This window comes from Meles meles, chromosome 11, assembly GCF_922984935.1.
Source record: "Meles meles chromosome 11, mMelMel3.1 paternal haplotype, whole genome shotgun sequence".
In the NCBI taxonomy this organism is placed as follows: Eukaryota; Metazoa; Chordata; class Mammalia; order Carnivora; family Mustelidae; genus Meles; species Meles meles.
The window spans coordinates 15152504-15170984 of record NC_060076.1 but is presented as its reverse complement, the minus strand read 5'-3'; the positions used below and the strand labels follow the sequence as shown (position 1 = coordinate 15170984).

General features: G+C 43.9%; 1 protein-coding gene across 2 annotated transcripts in view; it reads right to left on the bottom strand.

Annotated features, from left to right (window-relative positions):
- The window catches only part of BRINP1 (BMP/retinoic acid inducible neural specific 1), a 171567-nt gene that overhangs the window by 47297 nt on the left and 105789 nt on the right, over positions 1 to 18481 (bottom strand). For both annotated transcript variants that reach the window (XM_046021693.1, XM_046021692.1), the window contains 3 exons: positions 17438 to 17628; positions 10069 to 10238; positions 7148 to 7253 (listed from right to left, as the gene is read on the bottom strand). In XM_046021693.1, coding sequence (XP_045877649.1) covers positions 7148 to 7253; positions 10069 to 10238; positions 17438 to 17628 — 467 coding nt within the window. The remainder of the gene's footprint in view (positions 1 to 7147; positions 7254 to 10068; positions 10239 to 17437; positions 17629 to 18481) is intronic.

Below are 18481 nucleotides of genomic sequence, written 5' to 3'. Positions count from 1 at the left end.
TCAGTCCCCATCTTAATTATCCCATCCAGCAGCATTGGACACATGGGACCACAATGTCCTATTTGAGGAACACTCTTTACTTAGCTTCCAGGATACCATGCTCTCATCATTCCCCTGCCATCTTCCCAGCCACTTCTTAGCGTCCTTTTCTTGTTCTTCATTATCATCCCATTATCCCAACATTTCAATATAAAATTCCCCGTGGCTCAGTATCTGAGTTTCCTCTTTTGGTTTTTATTACCCTCTTCTCTAAGGTCTTCTCACCCAATCTCACATCCTTAAATAACATCTCTATGCAAATTTATATTTCTACTTCTCCCCCCAACCCTGACTTTCCAAATGCCCACTCGGCATCCACATTTGTATCTCTAAGAGACTTCTCAAACTTGGTTCACCCAACTCCTTGTGTCTCATCAAAGTGACCTCTCCCATAGTCTTCACCGTATCAGGAGGGGGATTTCATTACTGCAGTTGCTCGGGCCAAACTTTGGGATCATGCTTTGCTTCTCTCTTTCTCTCCCAAGGCTTTCTCGGTCCACTACCAAATAATGTCAGCACTATTTAAAAAAGTACCCACGATGCAATCACTTTTCAAAATGCATATCACTGTTATCGTGGTCCCGGCCACCATTTTATCTCACCATGGTATGATAGCCCCTAAACTGGGTTCCTTTTTTGTGTCCTTGTCCTCTCTACAGTCTTTTCCACACAGCAGTCACAGTGATTCATTTAAAATGTAAGTCAGGTCAGGTTACTCCATTGCCTGAATTTGCAACAGCTTCTGATTTCCTCCAGAGTTAAGTCTAAAGTCTTTTCCATGGTCTACAAATTTCTACATGACCTGTTCCTTCACCATCTCTTTGATTATAAAGAAAATATATTTCTTTGTTTACTTGTTTATCACCCACACACTAAATATAAACTCCAAAATGACGGAGACTTAGCTTATTCATGGCTATATATCTAGCTCTTAAAACAGTATCTGACATGGAATTGATATTCAATAAATATTGCTAAATGAATGAATGTATGAATGAATAAATTTATGGATCATCCTAGATTTCAGCAATATATTCTCTCTGCATCCCTTTCCGCATCAGTGAGCTACTAAGGCAGAGCTCTGCTCTCTGTATACCTCACCAGATGGATGCTAGATTAAATTACATGACAATGTCGGCAAAACGCTCAATGGGCTTCTTGGAGAGAGAAGTATAAAAATAAGAAGTTATCATTATGCCATTAGCGTTATTACTACCAGTTTAGCTGTTGCTGTTTTGACTACTAATAGCCTGTGATCATTTCTATGATCCTGTCGTTCTCATTCCTAGTGTCCTCCAATCCTCTTTCCTTTTTCTTCTTTCCTTCTACCTCTGCTCTGTTTCACGAACAGCGGAGGAAACACCACGAGGTGAATGCCATTAGAGCGCCATTCACATCACCCTCGATCCACCAAAATAAACCTCCCTTCCCAGAATCCTTCAGTGGAATTAGGAGAGGAAAAAGGAAAACAGAACACCAGTATTTTGAGAAGGAGAAGCTCTGAAGGCAGAGTGTAAGGGTTAAATGTCGAGCTCAATCACTCACTGAGCGACCTCTCTCACCCATGTCCTCATCTACAAAGTAGGGACGTTTATTTACGCCTTCCTCGGAGGAACGGTGTGAGGCTTAAACAGGTAATAAACGTAATTCTATGATACAATTAAATATAAGTTAAGATAAATAAAAACCAACAAAGGAACACAAATACAATACAAATAAATTCTCACAGTCCCCGGGACCTAAGGCAGCGCTAGATAAATATTATTATTATTATTTCTGACTTGTCTGCCCTCAGTCTGTGCAGCTGTCTTCTAGCTGGGCTGGACCATCTCCTGCTCTTTTATGTCTCTGCCTTATTCACTTATTCTCCTTGCCAAGGATGTCAAGATGGAGCACGTTATTAAATAAATGTTTAATAGATGCATATTATATACACAGAAATGCACACATATAAATCACATGTGTACAGCACTATGAATTTTCATAAAGTAAACACATCCATGTGCTGCCATCCAGATCAAGAAATGGAACATTTTAAAAGGCCTCCAGAAATCTCTCCCGTCTCCTGTGAGTTTCTTATTCTTCTTCCCCAAAGGTTAATGCCCTCTGAGTTTCTAAAACAATGCATTTGTTTTTACTGTTTTGACCCACATAGAAATGGAATCACCACGGCATGTAAGCTTTTGTGTCTGGTTTCTTTTACTCAATGTTATGTTCATGAGATACTTCTATGTTGTTGCATAGAAAAATAGTTTGTTTTCTCCCATTTCTGTGTTGGAGCTTATCATATGAACGCACAATTGATTTATCCATTTTCTTGTTGATGGACAATTGGGGCTCTTTCCATTTGGAGGCTATTTTGAATAAAGCTGCTGTGAACATTCACCTCTTTTGGTGAACAGAGGTCCCGTTTTTGTTGGGCACATTCCCAAGAACTATAATTTCTGGGTCAAAGGACAAGGACATATTGAGGCAAAAAGAGTTTTCCAAAGTGATTGTACTTACTCTCCCACAGGCAATGCGTGTTAAGTTTCCACCTTTCCACACCATCACTCCTCGATATTGTTATTGTTTTTCATTTGAACCAGACTGATAGCACGTCAGAATACTGAATTGTGGCTTTAATTTACATTTTCTGAGGACTAGGAAAGTTAATCCACCTTTTCAAATGTTTATCTGCCATTTTAATAGTCTTATTTGTGAAACGCCTGTTCATGTCTTTTACCCATTTTTGTGTCTTACTGGATTGTCTGCCTCTTTCCTGTTGATTTTAGGAGTTATTTATATATTTTGCACAAGGGTTCTTTGTCAGAGGCATATATCACAAATATTTCCTTCTACTCGGCAGTTTGCAATTTTATTCTATGAAGAGCAGCATCTGATGAACAGAAATTCTTAATTTTAATGTGGTTCAATGCATCGATCATTTTCTTGGTACTTAGTGTTTTTTGTATCCTAGTGAATAAATACAAGCCAATCCAAAAGTCATGAGATAGTCTTCTGTCTTATATTTAAGAAGCTTTTGTTTTGTTTTCTCTTCCATCAAGAGGATATTATTCTTCCTCAAGTTTTTTTTTTTCTTTTTTCTATGACTCCTCTACCTAGCCAGTCTCTGAGTGAATTATTCTGTTTCCTGAATCTCCATAAAGGTATGCATTATTTTTATTATCTTTATTATATTGCATATTACCTTGAATCTTATGTATTTCCCTGCCCTTCCTATCTGTCTCATCTCCACACTCCATTCACCAGATTACCCAAATTCTTCATGGTCTTCTCACTAAATTCTGGTCATGATGCCTGCTAAGTAACTCTAAAATTGGTCCATTTCTCTCAGTCCCAGCTGCTACCTTCATGGTCTGAATCTGTGACATTTCATCTTGATTGCTGCAATAGTCCCATCTCACTGGTTACCCACCAGTAGTCTATTCCTGTCTAAGTAACTGACCACACGACAGTCACCGTGATTTTCAAAAATATCAACCATTTCATGCTACCTCCTTTTATTTTTTTTTATTTTTTAAAGATTTTTATTTATTTATTTGACACAGAGAGATCACAAGTAGGCAGAGGCGCAGGTTGGGGGGGAGGGGAGGGGGAGAGCAGGCTCCCTGCTCAGCAGAGAGCCTGACATGGGGCTCGATCCCAGGACCCTGAGATCATGACCTGAGCCAAAGGCAGAGGCTTAATCCACTGAGCCACCCAGGCGCCCCTTTGCTACCTCCTTTTCAAAAATCTTTCCATGGTGCCCATTACCCTCAAATGAGTGTTCAAGTCATTAACGTGATGCAGAGGCTTCCAGAATCTGAAGGATTGTTTGGTCTCTCCCACCATTGGTGTCTCTGCTTTAACTCTTGAGACATTTTCATTTCCTCCTGTGCTCCTTTATGAAGATCCTGTCTGCCTCCATATCCACACCCCAGCCTCTTCTTCATCCTCCAGTTTTCATCCTGTGCATCTTCTCTGACTCCCTAGTAGGTTCAGTCTCCATACTGTCTGGTACAAGGAAGCCCCAGGATTTTTCTCCACTACAGTTCCTTATGCCTATTATTATTTGTTTAAGCCCATCTTCTCTGAAAGAGTGAATACTTCCTTGGGACACAAACTGTGTCTGTCTTGTTCAGCACTATACCCTTATGCCTAATTCAATGTCAACATGGAGTCTTAAAAAATATGTCTATCTATATAGATATCCTTGAAGGTATCCCTATATACATACATACTTGATGAATTGAGTTGAACTGATTGGTGCTCATGCACAGGGTTTAGCATTGGATTTGGTATGTGGTCAGGCTCTATAAAGGTTAGGTGATTCACTGTCTTTATAAAACCCTAGAATCAGTAATGAAAAGGAATTTAAGACCACCTACTTCAATTACCCAACCCAATGGAATGATGATTAAACAATCTCCATAACAGGGATGCCTGGGTGGCTCAGTGGGTTAAGCGTCTGCCTTCGGCTCAGGTCATGATCCCAGGGTACTGAGATCAAGCCCTGCATCAGGCTTCCTGCTTAGGGAGCCTGCTTCTCCCTCTGCCTGCCACTCCTCCTGCTTGTGCTCTCTCTCTCTCTCTCTGACAAATAAGTAAATAAGATCTCAAAAAAAAAAAAAAATCTTTGTACCATTTCTACCAAATGCCATTTACTTACAACTCTCTGATAACAGAGAGTCACCCCCTACTTCAGCAGAGCATTGCAGGTTTGGACATGAATGAATGTGCACTGGAAGCTCTCTTATACGGAGCTTAAATTGAGATCTATCTCGTCCCAGTTGAAAGCTGGGATCATTATCATTTCCTGCAAGCAGATCAGGTTTGGCTCATTTTATCCACATTAATGAATTTGACTATCTTTTCTGCAAGACAGCCCTTGAAGCATCTGCAGACAAATCCTATTGCCCCAAGTCAACTCTCTTGAGCTATTCATCATACAACAGCCTTCTTCAGGAGCACTGCAATTTCTTAGTCCCCCTCTTGAATTGAGATGCCCAGACTTGGACCCAATTCTCCAGGTGGGCTCGGACCAATCTAGACTAGGAAAAGGATATCACCCCCTTTTGGGTGGGCGACATACCTCTAATAATGTAACCAATGGTGGACCTGGGCTTTGGAAGACTGAGGCTTCTACCGTAATTCCTTATTGAGACAAGGAACTCAAAATAAATTGTGGAAGTAAATATTTAGAATGAAAAAGTTGGGGACACAGAAGGTGGGGAAGCCCTGAACCTTGAGCTTCATTAGTTTCATGGCTAATCAGCCTCCAGAAGTCCCTAAGATCTTAATAACCTCCTGGTAACATCGTGTTAATCCCTTCTAAATTTACTCCGATTGTAATTCACAGGTCTCTCCACTGCCAACATGCACAGCGGGGTTGTCAAACGCGGGCGGAAGCCAAACTTCCGGACTCAAAGGCTGCTCTCACTTCACAAGGTCACCGCAGGTAGCACAAGGAACTGGTAAGTTGAAAATCTTGGCACGCCCAAGGCAGATTGGTCTTTCTTATCTACTTTCTTATCAGGCTATTACCAAACCCACTGTCCACTCTTTTCTCCACTAAAGGGGACAGGGTTATTCCTCGTGTGTTTGAGGTTTTTGGTTGTGTTGTGTTTCCTTTGAACACTAAGCCTCTTTCTTGGCCTGAAATTCCTGGAGGGGTTTCGTTCAGTGCTCCCAAGTGACACTACCAAGCCCTCCCTGCACCAGTTTCCGACCATCTCCTGTAACAGGAGCATGAATCAAAGGGTTGCCAAGGAACTAGAATATAAAAGTCATATTAGGCTCTGCTTAGCTCCACCTGCCAATCTCAACTGCACTTTCCTCCCACTGACATTCAGAATCACCTTTATCAGATACCTTTCTAGAAGGTCACGTTTTTTAGTCTGCTCAAAGTGAAAGCATGCCATTTTTTTCCAACTATAAAGTTAATAAATGATCATTGTAGAAAAGTTAGAAAAAGAACTGGAAGCCTAAAATAGATCATCTACGACCTCACCATCCAAAGGTAACCTCTTTTAACATCTCCGCATCTTTCCTTGCAATATTATTTTCCCTTATCCTTTCGCGTTGTCAAGATCATGCCATATATTCGGTCAGAAACTACCCATTTTTAAATGAACACTAGATCAAATCGCTTTCATATATTCTTGGAAATTCTCATATGTAACATTTTCATACCTGCCTAATATGATACTGTGTGGAAGCGACCTCATTGGCTCAGTCCCCTCATGTGGAAAATTCAGATCTTTACATTTTTGCTGCTATTATAAATGATGCTTTTTAAAATAACACTTTCTGTACTCAAAACCTTGTATGTTTTCTCCTATATCTCCTCACTTCTTTATGATGAATTAATAGGGGTAAAATGACTATTTTAAAGAGTTTATTTTCCTTCAGGTCATGAGTATATAGGAAGCACCTAACAGGGACCTGACATGAAAAAAAGACATTAAAAAAAATACATGTTTATGTACATCAACCAGGTAATCCCATAATTGTTGCGTTCCTGCTAGCAGTGCCTGAGTGTCTGTCTCTGTACACCCAGCCAGCACTGAGTGTTCTCATTTGTAAACTCTAAAAGCGCGCGCACGCGTGCACACACACACACACATATGTATGTGTGTATAAATATATTAAAGACCACAGATGATTACCGAATAAGGAGAAAGAAGATTCCGCAGAACCAACAATGCTATAAAATGCTCCATAGTTCTTAGAATTCAAATAACACCTGCCAAAATACATTGAAAATCAAACACAATAATATAGGGAATTCTGACGGTAAGATATGAAACTTTAATATATATTAGGTCTGGAGCATCTATAAATAACACTGTTTAGACATTTTCATCAAAATAATCGGATAAAGCTCACATTTTCATACTTTATATCTGAAAACTAATTAATAACCATGAATTTAATGTCCTGTATATGTTAAAATTTTAAAAAGGCATCATATCCTGTCTTCATTTCCATATTCTTAGTTTTTATCGGTTTCTCTGTCTTTCTTCCTCTTCTTCTCCATTCTCCCTCCACGTTGTGCCTCCTCAAAATCCCCAGTGTCTCCCTCCCCTCTACCCTCTCTGGTTCCCAATTTCCACGGGCATCCTACCTTGAAGGTGCAGTTTGCTCTCCGTGCTTTGCAGAAGGACGGAACTCACAGAGTCCAGATTGTCATAGCTGTTACAGCCCAGAGGCCCGGTGCGTGTCTCTGTGACCTGCAGTGGACATGGAGGGTGACAGGTGTGAGACAGGTGCCCTTGTGAGACAGGGCCCAGCAGAGTCAGCCCTCAGTGGAGCAGAGCTGGCAGAGAAAGTGTCGTGGCCTGAGCCAATGGCACCTTGCCATAGCCAAGGCCATGCCTGGGCTATCACCAAACGGACGTCGGGGAAACAGAGCAATCAAGTTCATAGACTGGAGCCATCCCCTGGCTCTCATGTCACAAGGTCACTCTAAGTACGATATGAATTAACAAACTGAAGCACTGCAGCGTATTTCAAAAGCACGTGCTTTGAAATCATGAGAATCCGCGTTAAATACTAAGGGGGCTGTGAACTTGCTGTGCGACCTCAGGAAGTCACTCAACTTCTCTAAGCTCCTGTGACCTGAGGCTAGTAAATCCTTTCCAGGAAAGTTGGGCAACGAGGCATGATGGGTGGATGTGCCTGACACGTGGCTTATGTTCAAACACGAGCACTGTATTACCCCAAACCTCTAGAATGGGTCATGGTTACATACACATAATTAGATAAGAACAATGACGTTATCCCCATTTTCTAAAAGACGTTTCAAAACCTTGAAGTAAGCATGGTTTAGGATGAAAAGAGGTTTCTTATCCCTTTCACCTTGACTTTCCATGACTTAACACGATCGTTCATTGGGTACTTTTGAGGTCTGCTTCCAACTGGGAAGGCACAGCACAGTTCTTGTGTGGCCAGTAAGACGGCCACAGGACTCAGCACTCTCCCAATGCCAGTTGCGCCCTCCTCCGGCTGGGAAACTGCGTCAGTAATTTTCCCCTCCTCAGCCTCAACTTCGCCTCTACAGAATCCTCTTACCCACCTCAGTAGGTAAAGAGATCCTATTTGGGGAGTGGTTAGCACTTCAGAAACAGTATATAGAAGGAAGATTATTAGGTTTTTGGTTTTTAAGCAATATATTCTTTTTTGGCATACAATCTTAACATAGTTGTTACTGAACGAGACTCAAAACTACCAATTCATTTCGCTAAGGAGATCCTGGGAAAGAAAGCGACAGGCAGAACTTCCTCACTCCAGTCAGCTGCTAGTCTTAAACACAGCTGGCAGTGGGACAATTCTGGCCAGCTGGGTCTTGAGGTGGTGTCAAGAAATGGCAAGAAAAATCCAAGTCCCAGACTGAGGATGGAAGACAGTGGTGATCTAAGATTGGCTTCTTGAGTGGTCTCTGTGCAATTTCTCTGAGAAATTCCTTGTAAGGAGGCAGGCTGCACTTCCAGGGTGCACAAAAGAAGATTATCTTCTGACAGAGCTTCAATATCTCAATTCCACATCCCATCCGGGGTAGGGGGCGGGGGGGGGGGAACCATTTGGTGATAATGAAAACCAGGGCTTTGCTTGACTCCAACACTGATGGCTTCATAAAGATCTGTCTCTCTGTGGTGAGTTCCCTAACAACATAATCCCCCCCCAATAGAGGCGATTCTTCTTGGATAAGCTGGCTCTTTGTTTGTCGATCTGATTTATTTCTCTCTTTCCTACTTCCCTCCTCAGTAACTCACTCCCACATTTTTTCTCTTCTCTTGGTCAATTTCTAACACCTCTGCCTGTGTCTCCCTCAATCCCCCCCCCCAACCCCTGGCCACACACACACTTTTCTCCCTAGAGACATTTTTGAAAGTCTTAATATAAGGGTAGGTCTGTACTTAATTCAGAAGAAATTAGATCGAAGATTGAGGAGTAGAATGCAGGTATAATCGGGTTTCAGAAAAAGTGAGATGCAAAAAATCTGCACTGAAACCGGGAGAAAAACTAATCCTTTATATCAAAAATTCTTCCCTCGTTCTCTTTAGAAAGGTAAACCCTGAATTTATTGCATTTAAAATAGAACCTTTTTTTTTTTTAAGTGCCTCTGCTCTTACGCACTGAATCGAAAGTCTAGAGCTGCTTGACTCAATGTGGCTGTTTAAATGAAAATTAGTTAAGATGAAATAAACTTAAAAACTTAGGTCCTCGGTAGCCACATATCAAGGGCTCCCTAACCCCATGTGACTAATGGCCACTGTCCACCATCTTGGAAGGGTATATTGGATAGTGTTGGTACAGAGGAGTATGGGTCAGCACGTGACAGCCCTCGTTTGTAAATAAAAATTAGCACACAGTCATACCCGCTTGTTTGCACACTGTTCATGGCTGATTTTTGTGTTACAGCTGCAGAGTTGTGTTGTGGCAACCTTGACCATATGACCTACAAAGCCTGAAATTCTATTACAGAAATAGCTGATGCCTAGTCCAGCGAGTAGAATTCTGGTCCCTGTTCAGGTACTCTAGCTGTCTAGTCTTGAACAACAACAACAAAAAGTCTTTAGCTCTTGGACCTCAGTTTCCCCATCTGTAAAATGGGGAGTGGTGAGAAATGGGATGGAAAACACAAGGGTTTAACAAATTACTTGTCTAAGCAGCAGTAATCTGCCTCTTGCTAGCTCTAGATCCTTGCAAAAATCATTTACCCACCATAGCTTCAGGTTTTTCTGTTTTGTTTTGTTTTGTTTTTATCTAGAAAGGGAGCCTAAAGATCAATGAGAGGATTGTTGACAATTACGCCATGACCATAGCCAGGGCTGCTGCAGCAGGACAAGCGGTCACCCTGATGGCAGAGCTCATGATCTTTCAGGGCCTTTGACCACCTCAGTCAGAGCGGCTGGCAGGGGGCACGGTTAGTCTCAGCTCCATGGGTGTGAAGACAGGGACCACATCGGCCCCTCGGGTCTCAGAATACCCACGTGCAGCATCGTTGTCTTAAGAACCTTCCACCCAGTCCACCCTCAAGCCTACCTTGATTGCTCCAGTTGATATCTGGATCTCATGGAGCCTCCTCATGGTGCCATCACGGTCGACAAAGTAGGATGACGCAAGCTGGTGCAGAGCTTCAACACTTTGGGTGGCATTCCCTGACTTCCTATCGAGGCGACTTTTGTCCATGTACATGGTCAAGGCCTCCTCCCCTGCATGGAAAAGGAAAGAAGTTCAGGGAGCCTATTGAACTGTGGGCTGGGAGGAAAGGTTCCAGGGTCTGGCTGCTGACAATAGACTTGACCATCCCACTAATCTTGCTCAAATTTCCTTCTACTTCTGAAAATCAAGAGCATGGTGAAAGAGAAACGATCTAGAAGTGGCTGTAAGCACTAAGCCCTAGGAGGACAAGGATCATGGAAAGACTCTCAGTTGTCAAGTTCAACCTCTACCAACCCACCACGTGGTTCTCACCAGTGTCGTCTACAACATAACCCACCTCCTCTCCTTGAGACTTAGCGTCTCCTTCTGTAAAATGATGGTTTTGCCCTGGATACTCCTTTCCTCCTGCTGCTTTCTCCTCCTCATCCAGTTCCTCCCCTTTCCGACTCTTTCCTTCTTTCCTCTTCCCCTTTCTCTCTTTCTCCTGCTGCACCCCTTCCTAGACAGACAAATGCATGGACAGATGAATGGATGGATGGCTGAAGAGGCAGATCGATGAGATAGGGAAAGAGAAGACATTCTTTAAAGACACATATGGATAGACAGAGGGAAAACTGGGTGCCTAAAAGAGAGCAAAAACTCAATTGTCAGATGAGTGAGGTCAGACACCATCTACAGTGACCAGTGCCCTATTCCGTGCACAAAGCCCAGTACCTGGATATAGTAGATAGTAAATAGTTAATACATCAGTGCTTTTTTAGTTCAATCAATAAATATTCTCATTACCTACAGGAGTCAGGCACTGTGGTTCTGCAAGCACAATGCACAGACAGGAAGCTGCATCTGGCAGGGACAGAAAGTGGCAAGAAGGTCACGTATAAGGAGGGAGATTAGAGAGGATGGAGAAGGTGGGGTGAAGAAACAGAGCAAGAGATGAATGCACAGACTCATATATTTCATTCCATTAAGTTTTCCTTTGTAATAGGTGCACAGATTACTAATAGTACTACCTTCTGATCCCTTTCATTTGAAAAAAGATGTTTCATCAGAACTTCAGAAAGGGGGATCCAGAAATGTGTAATAAACAGATATGACCATTTTGTGTCTGGTTTCACCTTCTAACTGTGCACTTGAGATGTTTCTTAACCTTCCTGTTCCTCAGTTTATTTGTTAACAAAATTAGGGGAAGAATGGCACCTACTCCACAGAGCAATTCAGAAGAATAAATTAATGGGTACTGGTCAAGTTCCTACAACAGGGTCCGGTTCACTGTCATCATGAAACTCGTTTCAAGTCGTAGTAAAAAGCAGTTTCTGGAGCAGGACTGCCTGGTTCATACAGCTGTATGAACCGTCACTCACCCTCCCCACTCTTCCACTTTTCCAGGTGAAAACTAGGGGGGCAGGGCTGTCATGGGATTACATTAGCCAACTGCAGAAAGTACCTGAACCCCGCCTGCCACACACATGGGAACGTCAATTACCATTACTTAATTAATGTAAAATATCACTTATATGAGAGTTATCCTTCTGTCTACTCAACCCAAGAAAATAGCACAATCAGAGAACAACGCTGTCAATACTTCCTGAGGACAAAAGTCTGATCTCTAAGATCACTGAAATTTCTTTAGAATGCTGATTACTTTTTGAGTTGAAGAGGGAAAAAAAATTGCTTTCTGGTGCAGTGATTATCCTAGGCAGGGCACACAGCCCTGACCCACAGACTAATTCCTGTGCCTCAGGTCCCTCCATGACTGCTTCTAGAAATCTGTTCCATTGCTGTTCCGTTTAACACATGCAACCTCCAGTCTGTCTGTTTGCTGCCATCTCCCTCCACGAGTTTCACCCAAACCATTCCTTCCATCTCCATGATGTATTCTTGCTTATTTTCCTCCTCTGGGCAAGCCTCAAATGCTTCTCTCTGCTTAGAGTGCCATTCTGTCCCTCTCCTATCTGACCGTTGAATTCCTATCCAACTTTTCTCACTTTCTCTTAACCTTCTTCCTCTATCCTTGACCTGGCATACTCCTATACACTCTTCAGAACCCAGTGAACCATCATCTTTCTGGTGAGCTTCCCCAAACTTGCCCTCACCCCGAGAGAGACTCGATCAACTTCCTCTTATGACTCTCTATCTTGTCCATTCAATTTAGCTCAGCACGCATGCATTGAGTAGTTTGGCAGGCACTGGGGTGACAGCTGAGTAACATACTGTCCCTGTTTTAGAGTCGCTGAGTGACTACAAGTATGCTGTCCTATATGAGAGCCACCGGTCAAGTGTGGCTCTCGTGCCCTCGGTATGTGTCTCTCCAAATGGAGACGTGCCATAGGTGTAAACTACACGGTAGATTTCCAACATCTGAAAACACAAAAAATTATATAAAATCCTTCATTAAGTGTATTCTATTGATTACAAGTGGAAATGCCCATGTTGGGGATATATTATGTTAAATAAAATATATGTTTCCCTTTCTTTTTGCTTTTAAAGATGTGGTTGTGAGAAAATCTAAAATGTCATATGTGGCTCACGTTTATATTTCTAGTGGACAATGCCGGCGCAGAGAGACAGAGATGCGAGGGGACCATTTCCGTATACCAGACAGAGAGCAAAGGGAGAAGGATACAGACAGTGGAATGTAGCCTGGAAGAAGGGTGCCTGCCTTCCTGCTGGGACTGTGGACTCCAAGGTCCTGAGGCTCTGGTCCCTCCAGCTGCATCCCTCACCACTCTCTCCAGGTAAGCTCAATCCTGCACAAGTGTGTCCTGTTTTCTCATACTGGGGATTCTTCTTTTCTTTCTTTCTCCCCCTTCCCTCTTCCTGGCTAACTTTTACTCCTCCGTCAGATGTCAACTTAGACAACACCTCCTCCGGGAAGCCTTTCCGGAATCCCCCACTCTTTACTTAAACTAGATCAAGGGCTCTAACCACGTGGTCCCTGTCTCTTTCATTCCTCCAATGCCTCACCTCCCCGCCCCAATTTCCTGGTGATGGCTTGCTTAATAGCCCAGCTCTCTCGCTAGAGGAAAATGGCTGTGAGCTCCAGAAGGAGGTAAGTGGCCTTCCTTATTCCACTGTCATGTAATTTGCGGATGATCAGAGTTATTTGTGGATGAATGAATATATGTGGAAGTCAACCGAGTCTACACTGTTCACAGAGTGGCACATCTGCTTTAAGCACTAACTGAAATATCCCCATGAGAAGCTTCATCATCATCAAAAGAAACCTTTGGGTCCCACATGCCTAGACCTGAGTTCAGAGTAAGACACTCATGTTTGCACTTTCCCCATGAAGTCTCATTGGTAATGTGGGAGGACGTGATCTTCCGTCCTTCAGAATCCACAGTGACCTGAATAGATTTGGCTTAGAAAGGACTCTGTGTGCACTTAGACAATGAATTCCAGGAGGTTGGGTGGTGGCCCAGTGGAATAAGGACTCTATGGATTTGTTTGTAATATTTCTGATAGCCTCACCTAGGTCAGAAGAAGAGATGTTCAGTTATCGTGGGATGGATGAATGGATGGATGGATGGATGGATAGACAACTGAATGGCTAGCAGAGGGGCAAATGATTCGATATGTGAGTATACTAGAAGTAAGAGCCAGGAGGCAGAGGAAATAAATATTCCAAGTGTCAGCACTGGCTCTCCATGGGACCCACAGAAGAAAAGGTGGAACAGGCACAGCTCCCTTTGGACTGAAAACTGGTAGAAGCAAGCCTTAGATCAAGAGAGGTTAATGGGCTGCTTGCTGCATTATTAAGACTTAATTTCTTGTTTATTAAGAGAATGTTCTGTTTAGAGTTGCTTTCCCATTTGGGCATTCCTGTAAATTGCCTCTTCACCCCACATAGGCCTTTCTTCCATCTCTCTGTCCTCCAGGGGATTTGACTCTCTCTCTCTGCACTACTTCTTTCAGAGGGGGACAAAGTGGGACTCAGACGCACAGGGGATTGGGATGAGATGGCAGTCGAGCACTGTACCTTGTGAGTGTAGAGGGGAGACTGCTCCTGGGGGGGGGGAGAGAATGTCCGGATTTGGGGTCCCCCGGGGCATCCTTCCCCACTCCCTTCTGAGTTTCTGTGACTTCGTTCCTTTCCCTTAGCCCAGGGGAGTTTTCCCAAAATGCAGGGTGGGGAATAATGAGTAGACACACAAAAATACACATAAGCACAAAAACATAAGCTCTCATGCATAAAAAGACATCCATGTAACTCACACGCATTCACACACATGAGCAACCTCACAGATACACATATACTGGGCGTCTTCTCTATATGCAGGAGTCCCTTGTGTAGGCACGTGTGGACTGTGGGTGTATGTATGTCTGCACACAGATGAACTCACATCCAGGTCTATCTAGGGAGGCGTTCGCGCACATCTGTCTGCTAGGGGAGGCGTACAGTCCCACGCAAGCCAACTCGACCATACATATCACACAGACACCCGGCTCCAAGGTGTTTCCTTTGGAGGGATGGAGGGAAACTGCTATCCTCATATTCCTGTGTCATTCTAGACCCCCAATTCTTCCCCTTACCACCTCCCGTGAGAAAAATCATGCATAGCAAGTCCATTATGAGTTCAATCCATTTCACCAAAAACTTGAGGAGCCCATGGTGTGGGCATGGGTTGGCCCTTCTGCTGCCTTTCCTTCCTCTTACCTCTCCCTCAGGAGCCAAATAAAGGCATGTACTTGTCCTCCATGGGACAGCTTAAGATCATCTTTTGTTGTTTGAGTATGCCCTTAGGAACTCACCTGACACCTCGAACAGCTTATCAGAGCATTTCTTCTAAATGAACATGGTGTTCGTCTTAGGAAAAATTACACAGAACAACATGTTCTGCACCTTCTTGCATTTAGGCGGGAAAACGGATATCCAGGCGAAAAGTGAGTTTCTCAATGTCTCCTATTCACCTAGTAAGTGGTAGGAATGGGCTTGAATCCCAAATCTGCAAGTTCCCTACCCCCATGAAATTACAAATACTTATAGTAAGAATAATAAAACACCACCAACCATAGCGACAATTTGTTTGGTGCCTAACACTGTGCTCAGCACACTTAATGCCTCTTTTATTTAACTTCATAATAAGCAGGTCTATTTATCCAAGAGGAAACCAAGGCTTAAAGTAGGTGTCCCCAAACTGGCGTGGACCAGGAGACAGGACTGGAACCAAGGCAGGTGAACTCCAGAGCCTGCCCTTGTATTCACTGTAACTGACCCCATCCCCCCTCCCCTTGCAAGAGGAGGCCCTCAAGAACCACTGCTCCATGAATGAGTGAGTGGAAACAGGACGTCAGAAGGACCGCATACAGGGCGTGTCTGGCACATTTGTGTTCAATCAACAGTGCATCTCTTCCCCTTGCTGCTCCCTACTCCTCCAGGCTGAGGACTGAGGGAGCATTTAGGGCCTGCTGTCCAACCCTGGAACTCAGTCCAAAGTTCTGCATATTTTAAAATGTTGTGCTATAAAAACAGAAGAGGAACAAGGCTCTGTGAATAATTCACCACTCCGCCTTGGAGAAATTAAAAATATATTTCACAGCCGAAGAAAGGGCTTTGTTAGTTGGGATTTCCAGGGACTCGGACAGAATGCAGATTCTAACTGAAGGACTGAATTGGTCGCAATATATTTTTCTTTTCTTTTCTTCCTTTTTTTTTTATTCAAGTGAAATGGGATGTGGAGAAGTTCAAAAAGAAAGGGGTACAGGTGAATGAAACGCTCAATGACGAAGTGATTTCGTCTTCACTTTACAATAGAATAGAATGTATACTACACATTCTAACATTCAAAGTCCTACTAAACTTAACATTTGACTAGCAACAGGTGACAAATACACACCGGTGGGTTGATTTTGGAATGGGTGGGGTGGGGGGGGGTGAATGAGCTGGTTAAAGAGATAACTGATGTTGAGTCAAAAAAAAAAGAAAAGCAAAGCAAAGAAAGATGCAGACTTTGTGGACAGAAAACCCAAAGTTAAAAACTTAGGATAAACTGTGCTTTGTTTGTTTTTAGTTTAAATAAATAGAACAAAAAACAGAAACAAGAGAAACCCTTAGCTTTGTCACTTGCTAGCCATTCCTCTCTCCTAGCTCCCAGCCTCCTTAGCTAGACAAAGGAAATATCCAGAAAACACTTGCCGATTTTAAGGACCACCGGCAACGGGGGAGCCCTATCGCCGGCAAATCATAAACACTGGCTTTTCTTATTGTGCGGATGGATGAGTTTGCCCAACCAGCTTCTCCCCCGACATTCCCCACGTCATCAAATTCCTAATCTGGGCTTCCTCCAAGTGTACACTGCGTGCTCAGCCTCAAAAGCGCGGCCACCTTCCTGGTGCCTGGCCGACTTCTGCTGAATTAAAATGTTGCTTCCCCCATGACCCTCAGCCCTCCTCTGAAGGAGAAGACAGAATGCGATGATCACAGCTCCGTCCACCTGCCTTGCCTCTGCCAAGACAGGGCAAGGGCCAAATCTGCATGCAACCTAGCAGCTCTCCGAGCACGAGATGCTGAGTTCCACCAGCGAAAAGCCTGTCTCAAAATTCAGTGTCCCTGGTCCCTGTGGCAGAAAACTGATGTCCAAGGGTTGTAGCTCATAATGTAAAATGTTGCATGTAGGCAAGAATCAGATGCATCAAAATATGCTAGTTTGTACCATATCCCCCCTTTCAAAAAATTTATATCCTCCCTTTTCGCCTCTCCTGCTCTCTTTACTCCCTTAGAGATTGGTTGGACGTGATGGGGAGAGATGGGTAGGGCTAAACAGGATGGAGCAGTTAGTCCACTTTCCTATTAACCTCCTCCAAGCCCATAGAAGATACAAATAATACCCTCCTTGTAAAATGATAACTTCAAATTATCAGTCCCTCCAGCAGACTTAAACAAAGGCAATTCTCTAAACCATAGCTGAAGCTTCATTATTTCCCCAGATTAGACAGCATTCCAAAGGAACTAATCCATTAATCAGAGGAGGCACCCCTGACGAACTGAGCTAATTCCAAGGTGAAGGTCCAGAAGTTAGTACTTCCACGGAAGTTAGCCAATTCATGCTGGACAGTCCCCCGAGAAGGGAATCAAGGGCTCTGACGTGAACACAACCACCAACACGAGGCAGCTTCTCTGGCGATAGCTGCCTTTGAGTGAAGTCCCGTGGAAGAGATGTTAGTCTGGCTTTGATCCTAGGAGACCCCATCTTCCCCTCCGACTCAGGCCCAGGGGCACAAGGCTCTGGCCCGGCAGCTGCCAACCTACCTCCCAAGGTGGCCGAGATGAGCAGGTGGGTGCCGTACTTCTTGATGATGGTGTCGATGAACTGCTGCGTGGTGGGTCTCCTGCCAAGCAGGCGGATGCTCCTCTGAAACTCTGGCATGAGGGGCACCGGGTGGCGGACCAGGTCTCTCCTCTCGATGGCTGTGTTCCTCACCTTCCAACGGGCAAACTCCCTGGGTAGGAGAGAGGAGCAAGATGCCTCGATTTACCACTTCTACCCCCAAGGCAGAGTCTACACGTTTATCCCACCCAGGCCTCGCTCCTGAAGGTGAGAGAGTGACAACTATTATTTTTAGTATTTGTCAGGTAATACTAAGATCTGAGGCCCTCCATTCTCTTCAGCCGACAGATATGCACCGAGCAGGTCGCATCACCAGGACGCTGTGGAGAGCCAGACAGACACAGTCACGTTCTCACGCTGCTGACAGAGCAGCGGGATACAAAAGTCACCGCTGCCTGGTTGCTTATCCCTCTCGTTCACCAGACTGTGAGCGAGACCACAGGGACGGGATCTTCTGATACCTGTTACATGGTCAGACTCCAAACAATGCCACTCGAAGAAGTCAACAAATGAGTGGACGGAAGGATGGAAGGAAGGGAGGGAGGAAGAGAGGGGACGGGGAAGGCTAGTCACAGCGGGGAAGACCTAGGGCAGGAAGCAAGTTGAAACATGCTCTAGGACAATTCCCAAATCAGATAATTAGCCCAAACGTGGTTTTATTTACCATTTTAACATTCACTCCGTGAGCATTTGCCATTTGGAATTAATAAAGCTATGTCGTGGGTGACACACAGGAGAACTTCCATTCTTCCCTTCGCTAACGATGAAAGGGATGGAGACTGAAGACCTTCAACCTGGGAGTCCAATCTCACTCTGCCTCTTGCAAGCTACGCGGGGCCATCTGGGGCAAAGCTTGCCACTTCTCTGGACTATCTCCTTATCTATAAAATCCAATTAAAATTATCTCCTTCTTCCTGCTGGTGCACAGATTCCATGAAACAGCGGCTGTGAGAACACCTTTGGAA